This window comes from Pseudoliparis swirei, chromosome 4 (genome assembly GCF_029220125.1).
Source record: "Pseudoliparis swirei isolate HS2019 ecotype Mariana Trench chromosome 4, NWPU_hadal_v1, whole genome shotgun sequence".
Taxonomy (NCBI): Eukaryota; Metazoa; Chordata; class Actinopteri; order Perciformes; family Liparidae; genus Pseudoliparis; species Pseudoliparis swirei.
Window position 1 is genome coordinate 18,417,127 of NC_079391.1, and position 21,017 is coordinate 18,438,143.

The 21,017-nt window shown below is 41.6% G+C and overlaps 2 protein-coding genes across 6 annotated transcripts in view; both read right to left on the bottom strand.

The window, feature by feature from the left end:
- LOC130193165 (immunoglobulin-like domain-containing receptor 2) overlaps nt 1-415 on the bottom strand; it is a 21,050-nt gene extending 20,635 nt beyond the window's left edge. For all 5 annotated transcript variants that reach the window (XM_056413566.1, XM_056413569.1, XM_056413567.1 and 2 more), the window contains exon 1: nt 296-415. In XM_056413566.1, coding sequence (XP_056269541.1) covers nt 296-413 — 118 coding nt within the window. In that variant the 5' untranslated portion in view covers nt 414-415. The remainder of the gene's footprint in view (nt 1-295) is intronic.
- A 6,035-nt stretch (nt 416-6,450) lies between these two features.
- Nucleotides 6,451-10,179, bottom strand: LOC130192816 (cell surface A33 antigen-like). Its single transcript, XM_056412985.1, has 7 exons — nt 10,071-10,179; nt 8,786-8,955; nt 8,456-8,672; nt 7,608-7,772; nt 7,295-7,411; nt 7,052-7,170; nt 6,451-6,585 (listed from the first exon to the last, which is right to left on the bottom strand). Exons 1-6 carry the CDS (start codon nt 10,123-10,125, stop codon nt 7,064-7,066), a joined length of 831 nt encoding a protein of 276 aa, XP_056268960.1. The 5' UTR covers nt 10,126-10,179; the 3' UTR covers nt 6,451-6,585; nt 7,052-7,063.
- Between the last annotated feature and the right edge of the window lie 10,838 nt (nt 10,180-21,017).

Consider the following 21,017-nt stretch of genomic DNA (forward strand, 5'->3'; position numbering starts at 1 on the left):
CGCGCACAGCGGACACAAAGCCTCGCGCTGTTACGAGCTTACTACCGGCACACTTTCCTGTGTTTAACAGCAGCTTTTGCACAATACACATGCTCTTAATGTTCTCGGGAAGTATAGATACAGTTTGGATTATACAATGGGGGAAAGTCTAAATGATGAATCCGTGTAGGTTCAGCAGTGTGGTTATCCCCGTGAACGTGACGCTAGTTTAGAGGAACCGTTGCTCGAACTAACAGTCCGACTCCAACAACCTGTTACGCCGAGTGGGCTCGAGCCCGTGGTCGTCTCCTCTTACCTGTCGCACAAACGATACAAAGCCACCACGTCGGAGCCAAACACATTTTTAAAATCCTGCAGGTGAATTTAATGGATGTCTTCGGGTGGACTTGGTCTTCTTTTCTCTCCCGTCTCATCCCGGGACGATGTTTCAAACTCACGCACAGGCATTACACTGGCAGATAACGGGACCGCCGCGGCGCGAGGGCAGCGGCTGCGGGAGCAGGACCAGCGTCAAGCTTGTCAGAATAAAGCTCACGGCTTCCGGCAACGGTTTACACAATAACATAAATTGTTTTGCCACATAGACGCAGAAAGTTACGAACTGAATTCTTCTTTGAGATAGTCCTGCTGATATAAAGTTTACATTTCACTGTTTCTTTAATCGTCCCTGTAAAATATGTTTATTTAAGAGGGCAACCTAACATTTGAATGTGGATCCTCCTCCAGAAGGTTCATGAAGTCGAAAATGCAAACGTGCAAACAAGTATGACAATTAGTCTTCCTTGACAAACATTTACAATGTATGACACTTTAGGATACACTTTTTTATCATGACATTGGAACAGCTTTGCCCCATTGCTCTTGAAGTCAAGTCAAGTCTTTTATTGTCAGATACACAGAATGACACAGGGTCAGACTGGGCACTGAAATTCTTAGGACAAGGCACCACACAACAACTACCATAGCCTAACATAATATAACATAACATAACATGACATACACACTGTACAAGAACTCTGAACATAATACTAACATATATACATATAATACACATAATAACTAGACTACAGACAAATGGGAGTAGCAGGAAGTGAAAGCAGGTAGTGCAATAGAAAGTGTAAGTGTAAGTACAAGGCTGAAAGTGACAGTGTATGTAAAGTGACGAGTGTAAAGTGTCGAGTGCAAAAGTGTCGATCGTGTGTCAGTGTCCATTGAGCAGCCTGATGGCTCTCGGGAAGAAACTGTTGAAATATGAGATCTCAGTTGAAAATATGTGCTCACATATGTTACTTTCCAGCCACCAACAAGGCATGGTTGTGCTGACCTTTGTGGGGTAATGTTACATTTTTAAGATTGTTGCATGTCTACCAGTGTGATCCCTGCACTTGTCCACTCAGCAGATCAACATTTCAGTGGCTTAATGGCCATAAAAACAATAGTTCACCCAGTGATCAGGCCTTGTTAATTTAAGACATGTTTGTTATGTCACATTATAAAAAGCACAATCTTAAAAAACAACATTATTGGTCGCTGTATTCCATTGAGCTGATTCAGTTACAGGGCCCTGGTATTGCCTTACTGTCACCGCGTCACAGTGCAGTTCGAGAAATAAAGTCCATGTGTGCACATCTCTGAATTTCATTCAACGATTCGGACTTTCAATGGCCTTATGAATAAAAGACTTTTTTTAGTCATAAGGCAACTGCAAACTATCAAAAAAGTAGAAATGATATCAAATAATTTTCCTGAAAATATATATGTTCGAATTGGTACATGGTAAATAACAATCAAAATTGAAAACACAATGTCCCTCTTAATACCCTGCTTAAAATCAGTCTTGTTAATGTAATGTGTGAATTCAGCTCCTCATTGATCTTTTTAAGCATGTCTTCTTATTGTTGTAGATAGTTTTGATTGCCCGGGCAAGTAAAACTAGAACTATAAGTGTGGCTATTTACCAAGAGGGGAAGGGACATTTTCTTGGAATTCTGGTGATTCTGGAATGGAATCCAGAATGTGACATCATCAAACTCTCTCTGGCACTGAAGGCTTCAAAATTCACTTGTTGACTTCACTGTTGGACACACTTTTGGACACACTGTTGGACACATTTTTGGAAACACTGTTGACTACACTGCTGGACATACTTTCAGACACACTGCTGATTACACTGTTGCACACACTGTTGGACACACTGTGGACACACCGCTGGCATTGATAGAGGACACGTATTACAGTTATTCTAGGAATACAAAAAGCCAGGTTTTAACCCAGCTACACTGAAGCCATTATCAGTAAGGCGCAGCCATTTCTTCAAGAAAATGAAGAAAATGAACGACCTAAGAGCAGGAGGACTTTTCTCTCTGCAGGACCAGGGCTCTTCATGGCTCCCCAGGACTCGTCCCTCTGAGGACATTTCTGTTAAAGAGGATATTGAGGAAGAAATAATGGAGGACTTTGAGGAGATGGCAGAGGAGGTCGAGGAAGATATTGACGAGTTTCAGGACGATGCACAGGAGGCTGGAGAAAGTATCCTGGAGGAGGTTCAGGAGCAGCCCTCCGCCTCCAACAGTAGGGAAAACTACAGCTACACTTCCATCAGTGAGGTAAGAAATACAATGAGAAAGTCAAATAATGCAGCTGATACTTCAGTCAGATTTTGTTCATACATATTCTCACCTTAATCTTCTTGAAGGGACAGTTTGTTGTATTTTGTGGGATTAATTTGCAGAAACGGGATATAAAACTAATAACTCTGTTTTCATTACTGAAACTGGGAATCGTGTTGCACCGCCAAGTTTCCATGGTAGAAACGGACAAACGAAACACTCACTCTCTTTTACCCAAAGCTCAACCGATAGTTTAAACTGCGGTATCACGAGCTGAGGAGTGCAAAGCCATTGAAGTGTGGTGCTATTATGATAAGGTTGGCTTCTGAGATGTCGTAATTGTGTTATTTGTCTACAGCTGTGCAACAGTACAGCTCATTGGTCAAGAGTGAACCCATACACTTCTCTTGTGTATTTATAAAATACTGGACACTGACCACTAACTATTATTGTTTTATGTCTCACAGGAAGATGAATCTGAGAAATCAGATGGTCTTCAGGAAGCCCTCGAGGTGGAGAGAAGAGCAACAGCTGCTCTTGAAGTGGCCTTAAAGAACGAAAAAGCCGCTAAAGCTCAACACAAAGCTTCCCTGAAGCAGGAACGAAGAGTAAACAAAGCTTTAGCAACAACTCTGAAGAAGAATCAGGCTGAAAAAAACAGCCTTCGTGTTGAGGTGGAGTACTTGAAGGTCCAAGTGGATGATCTCAAGAAGTCCCAGAAAGATCAGCAGAGGCGCAAGGCAAAGGTGAAAGACGCAACCGCCGCAATGATCGCAGAGATCAAACAGACAAGAAGTTGATTGAGAAACTCCAGAAGGATCTGGAAGCGTCCTCTTATCAACACGAAAAAGATTCAGCTGAGCGTCAGCTGGTGAATTGTGCCCAAGTCAAGACACTGAAGGACAGCCTCATCGAGCAGCAGGGGGGAAGTCTGGAAAAAGACGATGCAATACAATCCCTGCACTTCAACGTACAGAAACTTCAAAGCGACATTGAAGCCAAGGATACCATTGTGTCCACACTGCAGGAGAAGGTGAACCAGTGGGCCTCAGACCTCAACGAGGAACGAACCAAAAAGTGTTCACTCCAGAGGGACTATGAGGCTGCCATCTCCCAGCAGCTGAAGGAAGCGGAAGAACTGGACCATGTGACTCGTGAGAACCAACTACTCACCTCTGAGAACAAAAGGCTGCAAAGTGAACTTGCGGCTGTGCTAAATGAGAGCCAGCTTCATGGAAAGCAGCTTCAGGACGACCGAGAAGCTTGCAGCAGACATGGGGAGATCATTGAGAAGGAGAAGGATCGGTCCTTTGGAGCGTTCAAAGAGATCCAGATCCAAGAGAAGGAGCTCTCTCAGAGGACTCTGGCTTTGGGAAAGAGCCTAATCAGCGGGAAATTCTTAAGGTCTTCCCTCAGAAGTGAGAAGAAGCGCTTTGATCTGATGATCTCGGAAAAGCAGGCTTTAGTGGAACGTCTAAGTAACCAGCTGAGAGACGCATCTGCAGGCTCAGAGAGTCTGATGTACAACATGCAGACTTTAAAGGTGAAGAAGGCAGACGTCAGGGCTAAATTCCACATCATGGAGATCGAATATGATATCATCAGGTCTAAACACTTCTCTCTCTCTGAGCGCCATGAAGAGATGACGTCAAAGAAAAATGATACCATCTCTGAGAACCACATCACCATCACTAAGCTCCAGTGCGCTGTAGACAGGCTCAAGGAACAGCAGTCAGAGAGCAAGACAAGGCAGGCAGATCTTGAAGATGCCTTAAAACAGGACCAGATAAAACGGGCAGAACTCGAAGAGGCCTTAAAACCGGAGAGGACAACATTCACAGAGTTGCAGCATCGGGGCGACCTGATCGCATCTGCTCTTGACACAGAAAGGGCCAGGTGTGAGAAGCAGCGCATCGAGCTCAAGGAAGCTTTGATTCGTCAGATTGAAACCCTGGAGGTGAAGCAGACACTGGCCGTGGCTCTACAGAAAGCCCAGGACGACATCTCCAGGCTGCAAGGACAACATCTGGGGGAGTCAAGCACTCAGCTCCGGCTCAACCAGCAGATAAATGCCCTGGATGAGAGAACAAAGGCTCTGCACCACCTGCAACGGGAATACACAGATCTAGGGAGTAGACACAGAGACATCAATTCTGACTATCGTGAGCTACTTAACACTCACAGCTCCCTCCAAAAGAAATATGAGAGGCTTTGCTTTGCGCAAGGAAAACCCCGACCGGACTTCAGCCCACCTCAGTTCACAGTCAAACTGTAATCTTTCTCCCCAGAGGGAATATTTTGTGGGTGTTTCTTTTCTCATCCGAGACGAGAGACAGAACGTGTTTTGTGATTTTATGATTGTAAATAGTTGATTTGTGATACTTGATATATAAAAACTGCCTAATAATAAACTTCACTTTGTACAGCCACTTATGTTTTACCTTTGTCGTTTTGAGATAAAAAAATTGGGTTGGAATACATTTGTATTATCAAACATATACTCTCATGTGGGGCCAATATTATCAATCAGTTCTAGTCCTAACTTTTGGAATACGAGTACAGTAAAATGTCTAGAGATGGCTTTATCCATGAATAAAAACAAAAAATACAAATAACGCACAGATAAGCTTAAAATAATGACAGCTGTTTTTTAAATGTATTTTATCATTTTATTTTGAAAGCTAAATGACCCCACATCCGTTAGTAGTTGCTTAGTTGTGTAACTTTACACAACAGATTTGGAAGAAGCAACACTCGTTTCCGACAATGGATGGTGGCTGCAGGCACGTGCACAGATAGAGCCCTAGTGGTGCTCAAGCACCAGCCCTTTTGCCCTGGATGAGTAAAGTGCCCTTTTTGCTGGAGACACTTTATTTATTTATCAGTATTTAAGAATAAAAGTTACTCTTTCTGTCATCAAGTCCCCCCAAATGTGTTTTAATATCCGACGGGGCATTTATTTGAGTTCTTGTGAGAATTTAGCCTAGACCCGCTCCGCGGCGCTCATGAGCCCCCCCCTCTCCCCCCCCCCCGCCCCTCCCTCCTCCACTTCCTCCTCCGCGCAGTGCTCCTCGCGCCACCGAACGGCTGCACCTCCTTCTCCTCTGACCCGCAGCACCAGACACACCTGACGGTGTTTGTCCGCTGACGTTGTTTTGTGATAAATCAACCACAACATTAGCGCTGCTGAAAACATGACGTCACAACTGGTCCGACGGTTCCTAAAAAAATAAACAAACAAAAACTCCGTGATTTCAAAGCCTCGTCCAGCTGTTTACTGACATTAGTTATGTTTAGAGAATAGAGAGAGGGAGAGAGAGAGAAGAGGAGAGAGAAGAGAGAGAAAAGAGAAAAGAGAGAGAGAGAGAATTCTTATTCCGTTCAATGATATAGAAACTAACTAGAAAGTCCTCTGTTTGTGTGGCTGTATAGTGTCACCACTTCTCTCTCTCCTTTTTAAAACATTGCAAAAGTAAATAACAATCTGTATACGTCTAAACTTTGATCATATATATGGGATATAACCACCTTTAACCATGTCACTGTCAAATATGTTTTTATTATGTTACATTTGAGAATAGTTTTTTCTGGAATTAAATGATAAATGCTAATATTTTTATCTCGGCAATGGTAATGTTACCAGTTTCAAATTGGGATTTGTGTCATGAAACATGTTGCGATTTAATCCATTCATGAAAATGCTTTAAAAATAAAGCTACAATAAAATCAACCACTTCTTGGATCTATAAGAATCCTGAACACAAGATGGCGACCTTACACTTCCCAGACAAATAGATTGTCTTATGATCACATGAAATTCATACTACACGCGGGGCCAAAGGAGTGGAAGTAATATCAGAAGTTTATTAATTATTATTATCCTCTTTTATTTGCCATCTGTGCCTAGACCAGCAGTCCAGACACATCGGAATTATTTTTGCAGGGCTGTTTGTCGCTGTACTCGTCCTCACGAGCTCTGGAAAGAGAACATAGAACAGTCAGATGACGCAGTGGGAAGGTGTTTTGCGTTTTTGATAGCGAGAGAAATAAAATCGGTCTTCGGCTCAGCTCTATAGAAACACAAGAAACACAGGCTGTATCTAATGATCAGAGATAAAACATTGGCTAAAACTGCAACTTTATCATTCGTTTATGTCGGCTGGAATGAAGGACGCGTTGTCCTGGTGATTTATTTAATACAGTCACATGCCGACATCTTTGAAAATTATATTTAGACTTTTTGCTTCACAAGTACAAATTGGCCATTCTGGATGCTCGGCATCCTTTGCTTCCTTTCAAACACCCGAACAATTTATTTATTACAGATCTTTTCAGCGCTACAATTGACCATGCGACTTTGATTAGTTCTCTTTGACTTTGTTTTCACCTTGTGAATAAAACCTAATAGTCAGTGTCTTGATGGACAATAGCCCAAAGCTTACCCCATGGTGATCTCATCCTTCTCCTTCCGGCAGCAGCAGCAATAGATAACGAATGAATGAAACCAACGCGGCGACGGCTCCAGCGATGATTTCTGCAGTCGAGCCAATGTTCATGGAAGCTGCAGAATTGATGAAGAGGAAGGTCACGAGGATACCCATAATGCTGCTTTGTTGAAAATATGTTCAGTATCCATCCGGAATTTGACATTCCCAGACTGGTCGTAACAAGCTGCTTTATCTCACGTGGCATGACTGAGAGGGTGATGTTGCAGGTAGCCGAGCGGATCTTGTTTGACGAGGTGCAGATGTAGTATCCCGATGCATCTTTGGAGATGTTGTAGAGAGACAGGACGCCTCCCTCTAAGAGACAAAGAGAAAGTTGTGTATTTTGTGTTTTATAGGCTACATATTTGACTGAAATCATTCATAACCAACTGTAAGAGTTGGGAAATGTTAGTGTAAATCAAGTAAGGTAGCAAGGTAAGTAAACCTCCAAATACTGAAAGTTGACTTACATTTTGCAGGATCGATAGTCCTCACAGAAACTAACACTTACTGTCGGTGGTTCTTGGGTCGGCCACGCGAGGCATGTTCCTGACATCTTGACTTTTCCACGAGTAAATGGGTGTCGGCATGCCTTCCTCAGACACACAGGTCAGGTTGATGTTCTTGCCGTATTCTGTCTTTCCCTGGATCTCACAGATGGGTGTAGATGGAGCCACTAATACAAATAAAAAAAGTTGGGATTTAAATAAAACAATAAATGTGAATAAAAGAACATGACACATTTTTTTTGGGAGTAAGGACATGAAGATGTTGTTGCATAATTTAGAATGGGAGTTGAAGCATGTTGATGCGGCACTAGACTAGACCAACTTGCGATGGGTTCACACCAGTCACAACGTCACTTCGAGCCAGGGGTGTACAGTGGTGGGGTCAATGTCCCCTTCCCCATCTACACACCTTACGGCTTTCCACTCCCATCTTTGGACTCAATCCTCTATTGGATGTGAACCACACATACCTGTAACATTTTGTGACTGCAGTTTTCCGACTAGCGATAGAGATAGAATAACCAACACCTGGCAAAGCGCTCCAAACTTGCTCTGTGGTAGTTCCTGCTGTACATGTTTTGCCATGATGCCTCACACAGACTCACATAGAGAAAACAATGCCATGGTCACTTGCTGTCGCAGTTCGGCTGATAAAAAGTGTTTAAACAGGAACCGACCTTTTGATGATCTACCTCTAAGCTGAACAGATCTTTTTGTAATTGATTGCTAGAAGCTACAACTTGACATCAGAACACATTTAAATGCTAAACATGATATTTGTTAGCTTTAACTTCTCAAATAGAAACTTATGAAACACAGAATATTGCTCTGAAAACAAATGAAAAGTTACCGAGCACCACCAGGCGCGTGGTGTCGGACGGCTTGCCCTCATCGTCGCCTGGAACCTGGACGCGACACTCAAACTCCTTATTGTCCCTTTTTGTGATGGAGGTAATTTTCAAGTCGGCCTTTCTCTTGGCAACATCAAAATCCAGTGAAACGCGGCCTTCATTATGCTTTGTGACGTCAGTAATTCCAAGATGAGAATAATAAGTGAGGATCAGGGTCTGTAAGACAACAGGAGCATCAGAGCAACATTACATGAGGAAGAAAAGACAGTTCTCTTCATAGATTAGAGAATCGTACACACAAGCACACATAATCACGGCTGTCGTCTGACCTCAGTGTCGCTGCCCTCAACCTCGCCCGACCATGAGATGATGTAAAGGGTCTTTTCCGTGGGGGGATTTTTGAGTGTAAAGGTGCAGGGCAGTGTGATGTTGTCACCCCTGGCAAACTCGTATAACTTCTTCGGGATGTTCACGGTGAGGGCACCGACACCTGACAGCACTGTGCCAGAAAACAGAGAACATCGATTGTTATCATTTGGCTGCCAGTCCCTATCATTTATAAAAAGAGTAAATATTGATATTGCACTTCCAATGTATAACTTATATCCTAGCCCTATAAAACTATAGGGCTAATATGGCCAAATCTCACACACCTACACACACACACGCGCACGCGCACACGCACACGCACACACACACACACACACACACGCACACACACACACACACACGCACGCACACACGCACGCACACACACACACACACACACACACACACAGCTGCTGTGTGAATTTAATACTTTACAAATGAAAAGATGGCTTCTGAGTTGTTTCCCCTTTCTAAACAAACACCACAGTTGTAAGTGAAATTAAACAAAATGTATTCATATTTCCAGATAAACCGTGTTGATACACATAATCACATTAAGACCATCATTAGTTTAAACAAAATAGGGCATTGCCAAATGTATGAATTTGTATGAATCCAGATTGTCCAATATGTCTAAGTCAGTATGTGCTTGACATTTATCAATTTAGACAACGGAATTTTATAGAACGATATCTACATATACGATTTTAGATGTGACTTCAATGTAAATGATACCGCACCTGAGATCTGCACAAACAACTTCTCCCCCCCCCCCCCCCCGCCCACACACACACACACACACACACACACACACACACACACACACACACACACACACACACACGCACTGTGGCCTTACCCAGTCGGCCGGGCCTAAAATAATCCTTAGGTGAAGCCCTACTGTTGTTGTACCATGTGACCCACCCTTTATTTTTAAACAAGCCTAATGTTTTTTGTTGTTGGATTTATTTAGAAACTCAAACCCCTCGATTATTTAAATGCGGTGATGCTAATGTCAAGAGCTCTACAATTTTTTTTTGCGAGTTTGCTTAACCTTTTAAATAGTTTTACTCGATTTATAGATTTTACAAAAAAAAAGTGAGCTGTCCACAAAAACAACAAGAAGGATCGACTGCCTAAACAGGTGGCTTTGGCCTGCTCAGTGTCCGAGCACCTGAAGGAGCGTGAACAGGTGTGGCCGCTCGGTGAAAGGCAGAGGAAATCATTTGCAGCAGGTAAACTCACCCAGAGACAGCAGAGTCAAGGTATACATCCTCCTCTCCATTGTCCACGCGTTCATCTTTTAAAACAAACTCACTGATTCCTCAGTGTGTGTGTGTGTGACTCTTAAATGTAAAATGTAACTGAAGCCGCCTGGAACGAATTTCCATCCAAGCCCAACTGGTTTGCGCTCAATGGGTGCGGCCGCCGCGTCCGGATGACAGACAGCGCTCCCAGCCAATCAGCGCAGCGCCTGTGGTTCAGACACATTCTTCATCCGCCTACCTGGCGTGTGTCGGCTTGTTGTGAAGAGAGCGTGTACCTGAATATCCAGTTACTCTTTTCCTGTGGCTTATCTGTCAGGGCTTTATTAACCGGAAAGGTTATCCAAATATCACCAAACTCTCATCTTAGTGTAGATCTTGATAGTTCACCAACCCGCAGAAGTATACCGGAAATAACCTTCAGAAGGCTATAGCGTTTCATTATGGAGGCCTATGTTTCAGTTTTTCTGATCTTTTGAAATCCCACAAATGTTCTCATGAGTGACAGGTCGTTTTTTCATGCAAAACAGATGTGGGGTTTAACATTCAAGCAAACAGCTTCATTTTAGGGTGTTTGGCGAAGGCGGGACCGTTAGAGTATCCAGTAAATTCAGACACAAGATATAGAGAGCTGGTGGTGGGAAACAACCGTTGAAACAAGAGAAGTGTATTGCTGTCAGACTGGTTAGACAGGATCTATCACCTTGATGCACACACCCACACACACACACATTCACATACATACACACACACACCAACGAAACAGAAAGATACAACGGAAGATTACAATGTTTCAGGAACTCATTTCAAGCATATTGTTCTCCAGTGTAAGATTAATATTTGTTGTTGAATGACTAACAAGGGGGTTCATGGTTGGCTCAGCTTTATTGTATCCTCGATAGCGCCGTTTGGTTGATGTGACTGTAAAACTATACAAATGTAAGATATGTAATTTGTTTATATTGATGAATACATGCACTCAACCTCGAACACATTATACAAATAAAACATATATATTCATGGGTAGAATGTGCAAGAAACAAATTAAGTTCCAACCAAGCACTTAAAGTTCAACATTTTTGAATATGCGTATTTGTTTTCTGGCAGGGAGTTGGATGAGAAGATCAATACTACTCTAAAATATGTCTAATATAAAGAACAGGCAGCTGATTAGCTTAGCACAAAGACTGGGAACAGGGGGAAACAGCTACACTCTAAAAAGCCAAACTTCAAATTTGTTGTCCTAACACATTTTTTTAAGTTGAGTCAACAAATGCCTTTGAAAAAAGTTGCACGAACTCAAAATGTCAATTTCATTAATAAAGAGTGGAATCCACTTAAAATGTTAAGTTGAGAAAACTTAATATAGTGGTTTGGGCATCTGCTGAGGTAACTAAGGCCACTGCGCATGTACTATATATGGCCGAAATAAATAGTTATTTGGATTATCTTGGCCATATTTGGTGTTTAACTGAAATGCACTGGTCTACTGTTGGAGGAATAGCTCAGTGTCTCCTTCGATAACTTGCAGTTAGAAATAATTACCGTGTGTGTTGTTGATTGTTCAGGTGACATGTGGGGAAGATTCTGGACCAACCTGTACCATCTGTCAGTCCCCTACCCGGAAAAAAACAGATATTGATGTCAGCCAAATCATGCTGGAGAAGGTTCAGTCGAGCTTAGTTGATATTCTGTGTTGTTAAAATGTATCTCTTATAAGCGCATGCAGGGATAGAGATATTAAAACCAACAAGACACTAACATCCTCTATTGGAAAATATTAGGGCTGTCAATCGATTAAAAAAATTTAACTAATTAATCGCACATTTAGAAATTGCGATTAATTAATCGCGATTAATCGCGATTAATCGCAATTAAAAGTTAAAAGTTAAAAGTTCATTCTTTTTAAAGACAAAACTTCACACAGAGCTGTGTTTTCAAAGAGGCTCCTACATATACAGTGCCAGCGAGGTATTTAATATCGTGGATGATAAATTGTTTCTTCAGTGAAACATCAGATTAGTAAAAAAAAAAGTATATTGAGACCCCATTGGTCCTGTCATCTTTAACACTGAACAGCAGCAGAACCAGTGGCCTTGGTAACTGACTGACATTCAAATATGTCACGTTAACCCTCTGAAGGCTGGGCTCATTTTATACATTTTACAAAAAAGATTAAATTCACCGTTTAACCCTTGTGTTGCCTTCGGGTCATTTTGACCCGAATCAATATTACACCCTCCTGCCGCCTTCGGGTTAATTTGACCCCATTCAATGTTTAATGTCGGTGTTCTTTCGGTACTCAACAAACAAACATAAAGTGCCTCACACTTAAACTTGGAAAACAATATTAATTCTAATAATTTTCTGGAGGTTTTAATTGCTGGCGTCAAATTGAACCCAACGGGTAAAATATGTTAGTAAATATAAAGGTAACAGGAGGGTGAAACATTGAATCGGGTCAAAATGACCCAAAGGCGGGGGGAGGGTTAAATATTTAATCGGGTCAAAATGACCGAAGGCAACACAAGGGTTAAAAGTGTTTCCCTTCTTTTTAAAGACAAAACTTCACACAGAGCTGTGTTTTCAAAGAGGCTCCTACATATACAGTGCCAGCGAGGTAATTAATATCGTGGATGATAAATTGTTTCTTCAGTGAAACATCAGATTAGTAAAAAAAAGAGGTATATTGAGACCCCATTGGTCCTGTCATCTTTAACATTGAACAGCAGCAGAACCAGTGGCCTTGGTAACTGACTGACATTCACATATGTCACGTTAACCCTCTGGAGGCTGGGGGCATTTCATACATTTTACAAAATAAATTAAATTCACCGTTTAAAGTCTTTTGCATGTGACACACCCCCACGTGTTATACATCAAACATTCCAGAACAATCTCAGCTCTGAAATGAGCCTCATTGTCCTCGCGCCGTGTCCTCTGGTTCTCTGACTGACAGGCTGCTAAATGAGCCTAACCTGTGAGGTGGGAGGTCCTTTGTGATTTACTGAGTGTTCATTGGGTTTTTTTCCCCCGAAATGTTGATAGACAAACGGATTGACCAATCACGTTGAAGGTTTCGTGTGTCGCGTTCTTTCCGCGCCGCGTCACCCGACACGTCGCCCTCCGTTCCTCTGTGTGTCAGAGGGGGAGACCCGACTGATTCATCCACGAGTTAAACTGATTTCTACTCCTTATTTTCGCGGAGAAATGATTGTTTTAAAAACGGAAACAGTGTCAAACCGTACTGCCGCGGTTTTAAAAAAACAAAACAAAAAAAACAATTTGCGTTAATTGCGTTAAAATATTTTAGTGCGTTAACGCGGCCAAATTAATCGCATAGATTAACGCGTTAACGCTGACAGCCCTAGAAAATATATCTTTCATCAAATGTCAATTTGACTTTCAGGGCTGGACTGAGCTGCAGCTTTTAAATGAAGCAGAGAAGTTCTTCATGTCTGTGGGCCTGTACAAGATGTTCCCAAACTTCTGGAAGGACTCTATGCTGGTGAAGCCTGACGACCAGTGGTGTAGTGGGGATTTTTTTACTGGGGGGACGCTATTTTAATTAGGTCATCCCAAACAATGCCACATAAGTGCGCACGCGTGCAGTGCAATCACAAAACGGGCAGACAGGTCTACAGAAACCACCGGTATGCCTAGTCCTACTTTAGTTGCTGCAAAAAATCCGTGTTACTCACCGTTGAAATCATTCATTCATTCTTTTTTCTGAGGGACGTTAACATTCCGCTCTTGTCTTTTCCACTGTAAGTGACGGTGTAGGAACGCCATTCATCCGCCAATCTTGATCCTTGTGTTTTGAAAACGGATAAATCCGAAATTGATGTACACACTTTGCAGCCCAGTTTTCCAGCTTTGCAATCTATCCATGGGTATGCGTCTTGTTTCCTCCGCCACATCTCCTCCGTCCATATATCTGGGAAAGGTGAGCTTGAGCTAGAGCTAGCCAGGGGAACGTTGCTAGCGCAGTTAACGTTGCTAGCATTATCCACGTCTTCAGGCGGCTCTTCTGGTGATGTAGTAGCAGCTTCACTTGTAGCTGCTTCGGTGCTGCTAGCCTCTTTCTTCTTCTGAATTAAATTCTTTTTAGAAAAGAAGTCGTGCAAAGAACGCGGCAGAATCGCGAGCTGGGGGTGTGTCAGTGACATTGACACTGTCATCACATCAAAGTTTGAGGAGCTGTCCAGATGCTGAAAGAGCGCCACCAGGCCAGGCATAAATTATGCCGTTCATTCCATTTAATTATATTCACGTACAGTATGTAGACACATATATATTAATAATTAGATGGTCATCCGCCCCTCCCAAAAACGTGAGTTATTAAAAACGGAACGTTATCATATTGTTATGCAACAATCGTGCATTTATTTGGTTTCATAATCCCGAAACGTTTTTGTTGAAAAAATACCACACGGAATCGCTGTTTTTGCAGGACTCTGGCGCAGCGCCGTCTGCTTTTTGCATCACGAGCGTGATGACGAATCATAATAGAAATAGTTTTTATTTTTTATTATAATTACTGTGAAATGTATTATGTTGTCATTATGACAACACATACACACTTGCAACTGATAACACTGGCAATGATTTTTATATTTATTAGACTATTAAAAAAAAAAAAAAAAAAATCACGCTCCAAATAAGTGGGGGTACGGCGTACCCCTGCGTCCAACGCCCACTACACCACTGCTGACGACGGACGCAAGGTGGTCTGTCACCCCACCGCCTGGGACATGGGCAACAGAGAGGACTTTCGGTAGCGAGACCCACACACATGCACACATTAAGAGATTCATGTTCACGTTCAAAAAGCTTACAATTGGGACAGTTGACCTTAACACAAGCAGCTCTGTGTAAAAAAAGATGTAAATGGATTTTATGTGCTGCCATTTGAAGACTTATTTAATTATAGATCATTACATGAGAGCTATAAACATGCTGGAATAATAATGTATATTAATCCCTGAGTCATTCTTTCCTGCTGATAAAGATAACTAAAGTCTCTAAGTCAAAACCAATTGGCCTTCAGCATCTGACTCATCAGAAACTGTGATTGCACACATTCTTTTATTGGTACAGTGTATCTCATATGGCATCATGCCACGCCTCCATCCCCACGTTATAACGGCATGTGATGTCTTCAGGATCAAAATGTGCACCAAGGTCAACATGGGCGACTTCCTCACAGTGCACCATGAGATGGGTCACAACCAGTACCAGATGGCTTACCGTAACCTGTCCTACCTCCTGAGGGACGGAGCCAACGAGGGTTTCCACGAGGCTGTCGGAGAAATCATGTCCCTCTCTGCTGCAACGCCCAAACACCTGCAGAGCCTGGGTCTCCTGCCCGCTGACTTCATTTATGACAATGGTAGCCTACTGTTAATTGAAGATAACGCGGACAATTATCAAACCAAAGCAGCGTTGCTTCAAACGCTGCTTTATTAATCAATGCTTTTGTGATAACAATGGATGAAATGTGTATCTGCCCAGATGGAATTTAAGACACTTCCATTTGCACATGCACACGCTCTGTTGGCCAGATCACAAATCTGATGAGTCGGTGTTGTTGTTCTGGGCTACATGACAATCTGCAGCCAGGAGGTGGTGGTGATACTCTGGAAACTGTTTGGAAACAAAAAATTATTGAGAAAGGATAACTTCAGCAGTTTCTAGACAATAACAGTGTAGTTTGTGTAAGCAGACAGACAGATACAATTATGGACAAAAGGGTAAGCACTGAACCGCGAAAAAACCTTCGGAACTTTGTGGCAAAAACAGAGCAAAAGTGAATGTTGGACAAACAGAACATTCTTCAAGACTCAGCTTCAAAGGTCTGCTCAAGTTTGTTACCTTTAAAAAAAATAATTTCGATAGTATGTCAGTGTTACACTACACCGCAAGTGGCAAAAAAACTTGAAAATCTGTAAATATTCTGTTAACCCAGGAAAATTTACCTGGCCTAAAAGTCATAGAAATCACCAATATGACGTTTTTTCCGGAAATAAAACGGGTTGAAGAACTGAGAGTATGACTACTAATGTCTCTCTGTTGCCTGCCCTCATTTGGCATTTGTTAAAAATAGCTTTCAGCCCGGCCCCACCCAGAGACACTGTCGTCACACACCTGCATTCACTGTGTCTGCTGCAGTGAAACCAGTTAATCCACCCACCACCACCACTGGTGTATACACTGGTGCGTCCTCCTCTGGTGTCAACGTAAAAAACGTAAAATCAAACATCAAACACAGAACTTTGGCTGAAAACTTTGTGTTTCAAAGAAACAAATATTTCTCTGCACATTTCTGCACATATCAAGTTTTTCTGAAGTGAGAAGAGTGTTCTGACCAGTTCTCTTTTCCCTTCTTTCTTTCCTTTTCGTGTTTTGTTTTTGTTTTGTGTGCCTTTGCCTCGCACGATCTGTTTATTGTTGCTCTCACCATCGTCTACATGCTGTGGCCCACCGCTGGAGGAGGGACAGGAGGGGTGGGAGTGGGGGTGGCAGGCAGGAAAATGAGATGATGATTGAGATGCTGGGATGGTAAAAAGCAAGCATCAAGGGGGGGGGGCATGCATTCCAGTTGTATTAATCTTTAATCAAAATATGGCCATGATGAAATCTGAGGTAGACACAAAGCAGGCAAGTGCTGTCGCTTTTCATGTTGTGTGACCTCGGGGCTGCTTGGCTCCAGCTCGGGCCGGCGTCAGTGCTGACTCTCTGTGGTCATGACAGGAGGGAGCTGGTGGGGGTGGTGGAGCCGGTGCCGAGAGACGAGACCTACTGCGACCCACCGGCTCTGTTCCATGTATCTGGAGACTACTCTTTCATCAGGTGACACTCCTGCTGTGAGGCTCTGCCTCCGTGACATAAAAGCATACTGATAAGTCATAAAATAATGAGAATAATCTTCAGCCACTCTGAACCTTAAAATCAGTTCACGAGGGTTCTGTCAGTGTTTTGTTTCTTAATATCAATTTTAAATGTTTTTTTATTTATGTTTTATTTCAAGGAAACATTTTGGTGCAGAACAGTTTTCTAATGTTTCTTAAATCAAGCTCTTTTAAAATATGTTTTGCTATTTTCTGATAAACTTCAGCTGTGTTTTCTTCTCAAATTCTTGACTCAAATAAATGTGTTTTGCTTTCGAGTTTTTTATTTTACCGATCAGTTTTTCCCAGAATCCTGCCAACCTGCTTGCTTCCCCTGAAAAGCCACTTACTGTAAAGCTACATTTACAGACTAAATTACGATGTAATGACACCTGTTTATAGTTTATTTTAGATTATTTATGACCTCATCACTCGGGTTCTCACTAACCAACCAAAGCTGGAGGCAGAGAGTGAACACCTGACATCTGTCAGTGGAGTGAAAAGTAGCCTGGCCTCCTACAAGTTGCATTCCCATACAACAAAACTGCATTGTCAAGAACGCTTCAGTTGAAACCTATTTTCTCCTGGTCTATGTTTGTTTTTGACTGGAACAAGTATTTACTTTCACCCATGAGGTCGCTGCTCATGTCCAGCATGAAACCAGAAGTGAACTATTTTAATTTACATTCGTAATTTAAATGAAGTAACACAAATAAAAATGTAAGCCAAACCATGATCCTTGACTTAACCTAACCAAGTAATTGTGTTGGCATACACTTAATCAAGTAGTTAGTTAGTTGATTAGAAGGGAATGCAGTTTACTTATATGGGAAGGTCAATCTGTTGGGGGCAGGGCTGCACAAGGACATGCTTTACTTTGAGCCATGAGAGAGATCTAAGTGTGTGTGCGCCGCTGGTTGTGAACACAGGTACTTCACAAGAACCATCTACCAGTTCCAGTTCCAGAAAGTGCTCTGCGATGCAGCTAATCATACCGGGCCCTTGTCTTCATGCGACATTACTAATGTACCATTAGAACACTGGAGTGATAGTTGCTGGAAATGGGCCTCCATACACCTATGGAGATATTTCATTAGAAACCAGACGTTTCCACCTAGAATAGTCATTTACCACATTAACAATGTATAGAGTGTATTTCTGATTGATTTAATGTTATCTTCATTGAAAAAAACAGTGCTTTTCTTTGATAAATAAGGACATTTCTAAGTGATCCCAAACTTTTGAACGGTAGTGTATGTCAGTAAACACACACACATATGTGTATATATATATATACAAATACATATATAAATACATATATATATGTAAATACATATGTATAATATATATACTACTTTAATCTTATATTTTAAATAATAAAATAATATAAAAATATTTTCTTTAGCCCCTGTTTAAAATACATTGGTTTTTGATACCATTGTTTGTTTATTATATTTAGATACCTTAGTTTTTCAGATTTCATTTGATTGACGTCTACTTTTTATACCTAAATCTTAATCTTAACCTGCTGAATGTCTGTCTGTTCACAATAAATGTTCAATAAAGAGAGAGAGAGAGAGAAAAAACCGCCAACCGCCGTAAAAGCAGAAGAAGAAGAAGAAGAGAGAAGAATATCCGTCTACCACTGCGCATGTGCACTTCTGCATGAGATTTTTCGCGCCGGTCCATGCCACCTTAAGTGTTTCTGCAGAATGCCGTATACATCCAGCACAACTTTTTAACATTTTAAGTTAAAAGTAAGTTCTCTCAACAAAACATTTTAAGTTAAAAGTAAGTTCTCTCAACAAAACATTTCTCAACAAAAAATGTTAAGTGCTGTTGATGTATGTTTTTAATCTACAAGAACACACAATTTAAAGTTTCTCCAATTTAATATTTTAAGTGTTCTGAACTTAAGTACATGAGTAGATGTAACTATCAAATGCAATATTTTAAGTCGTGTTAACTTAAATACATAATTACGTCTGAATAGTAATGTTACGTTTGACAAACTTAAGATATCACTTTGAGTGAACTTCTTATCATAAGTTGACACAACACATTAGCCCTTAGTTGAGTGAACTCAAAAAGGCTTTGCAGCTGGTTGCCTCACTTTTTTAAGTTGACTCAAATTTTTTTTTTTTAGAGTGTATCTGGTGATCAAAGTTAACACAAATGTGCCTCGGCTCACTAATTGAACCATTAAACCATGTTTACTTCTTGTAAAAAAGACACAGTTGGTTACATTCAACAGGAGAACGCCATAATGTGTCATTAGTAACTCCTGCATTTCTTCCAAGTCCTCAAATTATGATACAGAATACGTTGTTGGTCCATATAACGACACATAGAAGCGTTTTCCGGTTAGCAAACTTAATTAACCCATTCATGTCATTATCGTAACCATAGTCCAAAGGTGTCTGTCAACTTTCTTTTTCTTATAAGAGGTTTAGATGTGAAATTTAGAGATTTACCCCTTTTCAGGCAGGGGGAGATAATTAAACTGTCCTTGTGCTGAAAGATTATAGGAAGAAAGTCAGAGAGCGAGAGCGTTCATGAGCTTGGTACGTCACATTTTGTGGTTCAAGAATAACCTTTTCATTGTGGAACTAATGCATTTTATTGTATCTTTAAGAAGGCAGAAGGATGGAAAATATTTAAAAGATGATCGATGTTTTTTCCACCATATACGCACCTGTGTATACATACCCATACATTCAAACAGGGGGGGAGACGTTTTTCTGTCCCTCGGCCCCTTCTTTCTTCTCCCCTATAAAACCAATTCTGACTCTTGTGCTCCTGGTAGTTCTATCTTTCCTCCACACAATGGCTCTGGACACGGTGACACCTTTTATACCTCATTCAATGAAAGCACGTCCCTTTCGGTCCATAGTCCTCTCTGGTGCCTGTGAAGTTCCATTATCCAGAGCCAGCTGAGGATCCATATGCATCACCAGGAACCCGCTGAGTAATTGGAGGATGTAGACCCAACAGGGGATCAGCTATATTCAACCAGTCAGTTTGTGAAAACATGTGTCTCATAGTGCTCGTGCGTAGGACTGCATAGGTCCTGGTTATGGCTGGATCTGAACAAAGCCCACAACACCCTTTAAAGAGAAGGCCGTACTAATGGTTACACCTGCAGGCGCCCAACACGTTTAGGTAATCTAAATGTCGGTTGGTCGGGCCACCACTTTGGTCCATTCTGAAGTATTGGTTCTAAAATTTGGTTTAGATGGCCCTGATGACTCCAGTGTTCTCCTGAATTTTGTTCTGCCACCAACACGTTTTCTCTTATCCAGGGACATCTCTCGTCATCTGATTGATGGATTGACCCACTAGTTTGTACAGATGTACATGGTTCACAGAGGATGAAGGTTAATGACTTAAACTTTAGATAAATTGTCATTATTTTTTATAGTAACATAACTGCACACATATTCATGCCCCCTTCGGATGATTTGTAACAACCTTGGTGATCCTTTGACTGGTCATCTACCGCCATCTTCTGGTCAACATGTTAATTTGTCCGATAATTGGCTTCATCGTGGAATGCCTGCAAGACGAAAGACGAATGCTATTTAGCAAATGTCACCGTGCTTAGACGAATTGGTAGAATATGGTAAACATGATAGCTCTTCATATCAGCACATGAGCAGTATGGACATGTTACCAGACTGACATTAGCATCAGCTCAATGCCTTTTGATTACAGCAGTCCATAAAAACAATCAATGTTGGCTGTGGGCTGCAGTCTCACGACACACATTGAGCAAGAGGATGAACAGGTGTTTAGTCTGCTATTTGGTTCTTGCCAGTCGAAAACATATTCATCCCATCGGGGTCATTGGCAAAAGGCAGCACACACAACACATGCATAGCTGAACAAGAAGAATACAAAAACAGTGAAATGGTTATAACAGCTATAACTAAAGCACACAAAAGCAGAGCATACGAGGAAGCCATACAAAAGGATGGCAAAGAAATCAACTGACTCAAGATGTTCGGCAATTTTCGTTAAACCTTGGTAGAAAAAGA